Below are 9,093 nucleotides of genomic sequence, written 5' to 3' on the forward strand. Positions count from 1 at the left end.
TTTTTTTATGATGGATTTCTGAAATCGTAATAAATCTCAGCATATTTGGTTAACGAACATAACAACAAAAGTGTTTGAATTTAATTTACAGAATGAAGCTGTTGCCACACTGTTTTGAGAGAGACCAGAACAGGGGCCAAATGTCTCCGAACATATTTGTCACAGGAATGAGAAAGAATGTGAATTTAACCCGTAGCAATCTTTCAACATTTTGTGCAAATTATCGTAGTATAATTAAAGCCTACATTTGGGGAACAAAAAATGTTACATTTTTGACGATAATATTGCACTCGACCTTTTAAAAGTAGGCAATAACAGTCGTTTAGGTGCTGAAAGTGTGCCAGCGCCAAATTGAATAATATTTATACTAAAATAATAGGTACTTATTAATATGAGTTTTTGTTTCTCGATATGACGTTTGTACCCTTAGTTGCTATATTGCAGAAAACGTTCCTAAAAGTATAATTTTCGATCACGATTTAATAATAATTGAATCCTTATGTAAATTTTTACAGACTTAATTAAGATCGAGTTTTCCAGGACCTACGGTCACCCGAACCTCACCACACAAACAGCTTTCTATTTTTTACCCTTCAAAAATCAAAGCTACACAGTATTCAACATCCAAAGCGATGGTTCTTTACTTTTTCCAAAAAGGATCGCTACAGAGGGGTGCGAAATGCTCAGTCGTCTAAAAATAATATTTTTGGTCCAAAATTGTTAAGGGCCTACAAATTTGCAATGGTGAGATTGCTGCTTAAGGAGCAAATGACCCTTCATTTGAACCTACATAACGAAAAAAATTCCTTTTTAACCAAATCTTTTTTTTGAAAAAGGTAAATATAAAAAAATATGAAAATAAATCCAATACTTATACAGTATGGAGCACCCAGCCAGATAGAATGTGGTCTCTAACAAACATTATTGAGGAAACACTGAAGCGTGTGAATCTAACATAAATCGATAAAACAGCTCCATGAAATCCTGATATGTTGCTTCTCTTATTTTGGAGTAAAAAACTATATGTCTACTCCGCGAAGAATTAAATTATTTGGTTCGTAATTTTGATGAGTTGGTGTAGATTTCGTTGAATAATAAAGCCCTTACGAGTTAATACGACGAATTAAATTACACAATACTGCAAAGCTGCGCTTTTCCATGTTTTCTATCAATCTTGCAGATACAAATTGGCCACTAATTGGCTATGGGCTGCTCAACTTAATTGAGTATTTGTTCAATTCAGAAGGCCAACACGACACTACCAGTCTGAGTGTTTGCTTTTGACAGTATTCTACTTCCCGTACATATCTGGTAAATTGGCGGGAAGGGTGATCCGCATAAACGAAATGAAATTAAATCACTTTCACTCAAATATCGTTAAAACACATGGCTGAACGAGAGTCTATTGGTTATTTTTCATGCTTCTGCCACCGAAACGATGAGAGGTAATTTTTCAGACAGTTATTTCGCAGGGTGTTTCGGACCCCTCTGCATGAAAACTCACACTGGTGCTCACGTGGTTTGGACGGCCTTGATTTAAGGCACTTGCTTGTGACCTCACTCTTCGCTACAATGCGCGAATTGCGCTTAAATCAATCGTCCAAAGACAGTGTACCACAAAATTTTTTTATCGGTCCTGCTTATACAAACTTCTTCGTATTATGGCAGCAAACTTCGATTATCGCATAATTAAAGAAAGAACAAAAAGACTAGTTATAGTTAACAAAGCTTTGGTCGAAACAGATTTCTGATTTACTCGTGGTTATCATCAGCATTATCCGTGGTTCAACCGCGCAATGTAATGAGTGCATTCTACATGTAAATAGCCTCAATTTGCTACTTACACACACGCTCTTTCTACCTGTGAGGGAGATGGAATTAGAGGTTAGTTCTATTTAATCTGCATATCTAACAATATCATGAAACAAAGTAATTGCCAGCCAAGCTGACGGAGATATTTACGCGAAAGCGGCTTTTAGACCCCAGGTAATTACTTCTGTATTTCAGTTTTCCTAGAGGAGCCTATTATAAAGTTTTACATCTCTAGACAAAATAATGTGGATCAGTGCTCGATTCGTATTCCACGATAGTTCTTTTTCACTCATTTACCCGTGTCTTACCCCTAGTATTTAGCAATATTCCCTATCTGGTTGCTTCTCTATCATTTTCATTGATACATCAAAAGGTTTATTATAATGTGTGCATATTAGAGGGTTCAAGACACTCCCCAAAATTTGTTTTCGACTGTTATAAACTACCTTAAGGGTTGTTGACCTGTCGAAGCATGTTTATGGACGAATATACTGATTGGTGTCGACAGCGACGACAAATATGTGTATATAAACGAGAAGTTGTGCTCAATTACGTATTCGCTCGGAAATTTATTGTCTTGACTATTTGGGGGGTTTGTAGCCCGAGTGCCCGAGTAGCCCGAGGGCAATTAACCAATTTTCGTGGCAGAAGAATTTTCACTGGGAAGTTAAATAGGACGTTATTTCATGCTGTCCAAAATTTCTTTTGATCTTGTTGAGTAGTAGTAGACTAAGTACCTACGGAAGAAATGACGAAAAATGGATTTACACACTGAATGTGTCCCTGGCTCGAAGGTAACACAATCACCCTTGTATCCGTTTCCATCACTTCTTCCATAAATAATTCATGTATTTTTGGTCTGTGGAACATTTCCATAGGGCCATCCACAAACGACGGCCGTGATTTATTGGTAATTCCCAGATCTGTGCGCAATTTTCCACATATTATTCGAAGAATTAGAATTAGAATTAGAATTCGAAGCGAAGTATTTTCCTGTCAGTTTGAAAATCTGCACACTGGATCATGAGCTAGAGCCCAATTAGGGTTACGGTCCACTCGGCCGTAGAATAACAGGAGATAGGTTTTGTATTGACTGAAGAAAAAACCGATCTACACGCCTTTTTTCAGCTTCTGGAATTATTAAAGTCTTATTTTTGTTCCCAAAGTTGCTCCATTCGTCATGGTCGACCATCTTCCCAGCTCTAAAACTTTGGGATTTTGGAGATTTTCTTAGGTTTTTTTGGGTTTCGTTTTGACTTTTGGTATTATTGAGATAAGAGGATGTTTGTCCCCAAATTTTTAGCACATGATCTAAAAGCTTCCCAGTTTTAGAATTCAGGTAATCTGACGTCTTTCTGAGGTTATTGAACCTGAGTATTGAGGAGACAGTGTGTTGATTCCGAAAATTCCACAGCCCACATGATTCATCATCTTCCCACTTGTAGAATCCAAAGAATTTAAAGAATTCGTTAGGTTTTCGTGGGTTCCCTTTAGGAAGTTTCGGTTTGTTGATGTGGAAATGCGTTGGTTCCGTGGTCTACCATCTTTCCAGTTCTAAAATTTGGAGGGATTCACAGTTCTGCGAATTTTTTGTTTTGATCCCTTCTGTGCTTTTAGGATTGTTAAGGTAATAGGCTACTTCCTTAGATGTCATCATAAATTCTTGGCTGGGAGTGATTTTTGATAAATTTTGTTGCATATTAAAGGTACACGAGAAGTGTGATTTATACACAAAAAAAAGTTGAGGAACTACTTCCGCGTTCGTCGGAAATGTTCCTTTATGTCGAGACTGTCGTTATTTTAAGAAAAATATCAATTTTTCGTAATAAAATTTGTTTAATGAAAATATCAGTAATATGATCTGCCCGTCCGTTAAATAATAAAGATTCAAATGTTGTTTTACATAACTCCTCACGCTCTTCTGTATATTGTACAATTTCCCCGTATTGCATCGATTATTATATGGACAACCTCGTGCAGTTTACTGATTTTATCACTACAATTTTGCAAATATTGGTGGATCGCCTTTCGTAGCACCAGCTATCGTGGCATTGACGAAGTCCTCGCTTTGCAAATTCATTTTGTTGATTTCACACTGAAAATTTAAATGATTACAATTTAGGCTGGCTATGTCCTCCAATAGTACTTACAATATGGTCCAATCCTTCCTGAGTGGTATGATCCATTGAATAGATTAAATTCCGCTTTGTTGCTTGCACAGCTACCGGGCTTTAATATTAATTTAAATGTTTGTTAATTTAGGTGACACGTGAGACTGATAGGAAATTGGTCTACTGAATTCAGTAGATCAATTTCCATGGAAACTAATGTACCTTTTGCTTGCAATTGTTTCTCCTAATTGAATTGCTCCGTTGATCATTTCGTCTTTAGTTTTGAAAATCTGAAGATGAAATTAGGCATTTAAGTCTTCAAACGCAACTATAAACCGAAATCAATTTCTACTAATCTTACCCTACTAACAACGCCATTCTCATACGCCTCTTTGCTATCAAATTTTCTTCCAGTGAAACAAAGCTCTCGCAACAGACTCTGACTTTTGATGATTTTTGGTAGCCGTTGTAATGCACCAACATCGGCCGCCATTCCAATGTCCACCTCTTTGACCGTAAACCATGCATCGTCCGTACAGTAACGAATATCAGCGGCTGCAATTAAGTTTACTCCAGCTCCCACGCACGCAGAATGAGTCGCTACTATTACGGGCTTCTGACATTTTTCCAAGGACGAAATTGAGTCCTGTAAACGAGATAGGTAAGAATAGTTCATTTGGCATGTTTCTATTGGAAGAACTTTTAGATTTCCGTGCTAACTGGATCTCTTACTGCTTTTAGTCTAAATGTATTTTCCAGATGTTGATACAAAGCTTTAAAATTACAATCCTAATGTAAGTAAGGCTCGGAATAGATCGGATCAACTTGAATTTTACCTGGATTCTCCTGAAACCTGATTAAATGAACTTTGACCTGACCTAAAATTTTTGACAAATTTGTATGAAAATCTCCTAAAATATCAGGTCAACCTGAAACCTGACCAGAAAGTTTTGGTAAAATTCAGGTTCAGGTCAGATCAGGTTGCTTAATGTAAAAACCTGACCTGACCTGAAATTTCATTGACCGCGGTCGACCCTTCCCGAGCTTTGAATACAAGAACTATACAAGTGGGAGACAGCGAGAACGAGATACTTTTACCTGATAAGCTTTGATTTTTTGCTCCAAAAAGTTGGCCTTTCGTGCAACGTCCTCGAATTCAGCTAATTCTTGGCCAAATTTCATGGCATCCATCAAGTCTAAGCCGGCAGTAAAGTGTTTACCATTAGCGGACAAAACAATCGCTCGACAATTGGAATCGTAACTCAAATCGTTGAAGCATTTGCCAAGTTCACTTGAATATAATTTTGTTGTATAAATCTGAGGGCGCTGTTAGTCACTCGACTGTCCACTTACAACCACATAGTCCTGTTGAATGCGTTTAGACGATCAGGTCGATTGAACGAAACATGGTAAACAAACGGCTTAGCTTCGGTCACAGACAAAGTTTCAAATTTGTATTCTCTCTTTGCGGCTGTCGTCATGTTTCTCGCTGCATGAAAATGGGTTCGCATTTAAGTGAGCTGAATACTGGGTAGCTCTGTAAACTTACAAACATTTGTGGCTGCCATTGTACGTAGAATAGATTTTCCACCGTTCAGCAACATCGTCCACTGGCGAAATTGATTGTATGCTAAGTGAGTTGGATAGGATGAAATGCACAATTCGAAGGTACAAAGTCTAGCGGTGGGGAAGATTACAAAAAACCAAGAGAAGACAAGTGACTATGCCGACTATTGACTCGATCTACAAAGGTGCTATGCAACTCAATTAATATATTGATTTGTGAATCAAATTTTATCAAAGTAAGTTATCGACAGACTAAATTATTGTTATGGCTAACGCAAATTGGTATAACTTCACAAAAAACTGATATAATTGGGTAGAGAAATCAGTCACTTCATACACTAATCAACAGATGATTTTGATGAAAATAAATAAACAATGTCAGTGGCTCCATCTATTGGAAAATTACTGAAATAATTGGGGCAGTTTGGTATCAATCTCTTTAGGTTAAGCCACAAGGGAAAATAAAGTGGAATAGATATCTCGAGATGATAGGAGATATGTGTCAGTAATCCTTGCCACAACTCCCGATCAAATTACTCATAGTTTTATAACGTAAAATAGCAATTATCTTTGAAGGTTTTCGAAGCATCATTAATATAAAAATAGTTGCACAACTCAATGTTAGATGTCGTCACAGAAATGATGTTAGTATGCGTGTAAGTGGTGGCATATTTTGTTGGTGTTTACTTCTTTGACAGAACAAAATATTCAAAAAAACACACATCGGAATTCTCATCAGAAAATTTTTAGAAAATCGAAAACATGAGTTTTATCGGTGAAGTACTGAATATTGTCAACGAAAATGAATCGTTGAGCCTAAAAAAGAGCACGACAAATCTGGTGGAAGAGATAACTTCGCTACAAAATAAGGTAAAGACCTACATCGAAGACAATTTCGAAAATTTCCTGCCAAACGTAGCGAGCAACCGTCAATATTTGGATGAGGCCGAACGAATCATTAAGGAAATCGATCATTTATATCAAAATCTGAGCAATGAATCAAAAGTCGTCGTGCTGGGTGCATTGGACAAAACCGAATTGGGCGATTACATCCAAAATTTGGACGAAGCCAAAGCGGGACTGAGTACGTCGCATAAAATTCTCAAAATTGACCATCTCTTCCAATGCATCAACGTAGCCAAGGCCCATAACGAATACCAGAAAGTGATGGGATACGTTTTTGACATCAGGGAACTGATCAACGATCCGAAGGATGAGATACTGCGACAATTGGACTGCTTTGCGAACATCAACATTCAGTTCCAGATCGAACATCAGTCGTTGATGTACAGCCTGAAACAGGAATTCGATCAATTGGTGCAGTTGAAAGAGAAGTCATTCGAGAAGACTAAATGTGTTACGATAAAGATCAGTAAAGATCAAGTAAAATTTGCTGAAATTGCGATGGCATTGATCAACACCAAATTCAACAGCCGAACAATGTGCGATTTCTTGTTGAACAACGTATTCAAGCCGATAATCACCAAACCAGTTTCCATGGAATTCAACGACGCCGATACGGCCTTTGTTCAACTACAACTGTCCTACAGCAGTAACGACCTGTCGGACGACCTGCGACCGAATTACAAGAATGTCTTCGAAAATCTAAAGCTGAGCATCGAATGCCTGCGATTCATCAACAATTCGTTCGACGAGAAAGTGTGCGTATTCACAATCATTGCAAACAGTGTGAAGGAACAATTCATCGATCTGCTGCGAAACTGTTGCCTCAGCTATTCCATACCGAATACCATCAACGAAATGAAAGCATCCACAATGGTGGACGACATCAAAGAGTTCAACGAGTTTCTGGTTGCCAACAAATTTCTGCGCGACACCGACACCGAATTAACGGATTTCGCACAGAAGGTCGACGTTCTATTCCAGAATCGATTCTGCCGGAATATACTTGACAGTGCGGTCGAAATAATGCAGAAGGATCTTCACGATATGATGATCATTTCGGATAATGAAAATGCAGCACAATTGACCGATGGAGCAACATCCAGCGTCTTCCCACGTTGTATGATCTCTAAGAGTACATGGGTAAGCTAGAGCTTCAATGGCTCCTGCCAGTAGTATTTACTAATAAAAATGTCAACTGTTCGCAGGAACTGGTTACTTTAATGGATAAAGTTTTGCATCAATCCCGAACAGCTAGTGAAGATATCGTCGAAAGACTGCTTCTGACAATACCTTCGATTTTAGATCGATATCTGACGGAGGTGCCGACTCATCATGCCAAATTGTTGGTCAATATTCCGCAACAAGCAGCTCTCTTTCACAATAACTGCAATTACCTGGCCTACTGGGCCACGAAGAACGCCAACAAAATTGAATTGTCCGGGAATATCGTTCGATCGCTCCAGAAATTGGGTACCGATCATTTCGTTCGACAGATAAACAACCAGAAGGAACAAATCATGGAACTTCTCCGAGAATTCAGTGAGTCGATTTTGGGTGACCGTCGTATGCCATTTGCCTGGACTTGGTAATAGCTGTACATATTTTTCAGATCCGTTAACCATCGAGAACGATGTTATGCCGCAGAAGATTATCCGCCAGTGTCTTAGACAATTTGATTTGCTGAAAAACGTTTGGCAAACAATTTTACCCGACGAAGTGTACACCTCATCTCTGGCCAACTTGCTGAACGAATTTTGTATCGAGATCATCCGGCGAATATGTGCAATTGAAGACATACCATCATCCGTTTCGAATGGTTTGGTCGACATATTGGACATAATCATTGATCGAGCGCCGACAATTTTTCAGGTGAGCTTTTTGCGATCAGGTTTATTGTGATGCGGGAGTAGTAACGGGTGTGGATCAATATTTCAGGACAATCAGCACATTATGATTGCGGTGCCGAAATGGGTAAAATTAACCCAACTGAAGATGATATTGAATGCATCACTGGTACAAATCACCGAACAATGGTCAGAAGGGAAGGGACCGTTAACATTGAACTACAAAGCGGAGGAGGTGAAAAGCTTGATTAGAGCACTCTTCCAAAATACAGACCGACGTGCCAATGCCCTATTTTTAATTAAATAAGCTTTTGTTGGCGGATTTAGAGCAATAAATATTTTCAGTGAATCGATTCATTTTTAGAAAATATTAGACTCCGCGCCTACAAAGGAGCCACATTGATTCATTGATCATTTAGGAAGACGATTTATGAATTTCAATTTCATTGAACAATTGAAAGAAAAACGATTAATTTTGAGTGAAGGGATCCTTCACTGAAGGATCACCACTGTCAAATCGCCCGGATGGAATACTTCACACCTTGGCGATTTTTCTTGAAGAAGTCATTCAACGTTCATTACTCCACTTGGTCCACATTATCCACGTTATTAAGCATACACGAAACGTACATTTGTACGTATAGTAACGTGGATATAGAATGGGGAGCACGTTGAGTCGGTGAGTTTTTATTTCACTGGGACTGTAAGCCAACAACTAACCATTTTTCGTTTTGGCGTTTATTAAACTTCTGCGATTTTTCTGGCTTTCACTCTTTGGCGATTTTTCATGTAATTTCTTCCCACTTTCGCGATTTTTCTTGGTGTTTCTCTACACTCTGGCGTTTTGTCGCCAG

General features: G+C 38.4%; 2 protein-coding genes across 2 annotated transcripts; one reads left to right on the top strand and one right to left on the bottom strand.

Moving 5' to 3' along the window:
• Positions 1-3,632: 3,632 nt before the first annotated feature.
• LOC119067570 (delta(3,5)-Delta(2,4)-dienoyl-CoA isomerase, mitochondrial) lies at positions 3,633-5,857 on the bottom strand. The gene is made up of 7 exons (XM_037170654.1): positions 5,473-5,857; positions 5,277-5,412; positions 5,022-5,214; positions 4,285-4,569; positions 4,146-4,213; positions 3,963-4,041; positions 3,633-3,907 (listed from the first exon to the last, which is right to left on the bottom strand). The coding sequence occupies exons 1-7, from the start codon at positions 5,525-5,527 to the stop codon at positions 3,809-3,811; spliced, it is 915 nt and encodes a 304-aa protein (XP_037026549.1). The 5' UTR covers positions 5,528-5,857; the 3' UTR covers positions 3,633-3,808.
• Positions 5,858-6,154: 297 nt separating this feature from the next.
• Positions 6,155-8,588, top strand: LOC119067571 (centromere/kinetochore protein zw10). Its single transcript, XM_037170655.1, has 4 exons — positions 6,155-7,535; positions 7,601-7,934; positions 8,005-8,264; positions 8,331-8,588. The coding sequence occupies exons 1-4, from the start codon at positions 6,252-6,254 to the stop codon at positions 8,544-8,546; spliced, it is 2,094 nt and encodes a 697-aa protein (XP_037026550.1). The 5' UTR covers positions 6,155-6,251; the 3' UTR covers positions 8,547-8,588.
• Positions 8,589-9,093: the final 505 nt, after the last annotated feature.

Source organism: Bradysia coprophila (assembly GCF_014529535.1).
Source record: "Bradysia coprophila strain Holo2 chromosome X unlocalized genomic scaffold, BU_Bcop_v1 contig_12, whole genome shotgun sequence".
In the NCBI taxonomy this organism is placed as follows: domain Eukaryota; kingdom Metazoa; phylum Arthropoda; class Insecta; order Diptera; family Sciaridae; genus Bradysia; species Bradysia coprophila.

Bases quoted from the DNA above. Each gene is read 5' to 3' on its own strand.
- LOC119067571 (XM_037170655.1), top strand. From the start codon at position 6,252: ATGAGTTTTATCGGTGAAGTACTGAATATTGTCAACGAAAATGAATCG. The intron at 7,536-7,600 runs GTAAGCTAGAGC...AACTGTTCGCAG, and splicing joins TGATCTCTAAGAGTACATGG to GAACTGGTTACTTTAATGGA. The intron at 8,265-8,330 runs GTGAGCTTTTTG...TCAATATTTCAG, and splicing joins GAGCGCCGACAATTTTTCAG to GACAATCAGCACATTATGAT.
- LOC119067570 (XM_037170654.1), bottom strand. From the start codon at position 5,527: ATGTTGCTGAACGGTGGAAAATCTATTCTACGTACAATGGCAGCCACA. The intron at 4,570-5,021 runs GTAAAAGTATCT...TCTCGTTTACAG, and splicing joins AAAAAATCAAAGCTTATCAG to GACTCAATTTCGTCCTTGGA. The intron at 3,908-3,962 runs GTAAGTACTATT...TTAAATTTTCAG, and splicing joins AGGAAGGATTGGACCATATT to TGTGAAATCAACAAAATGAA.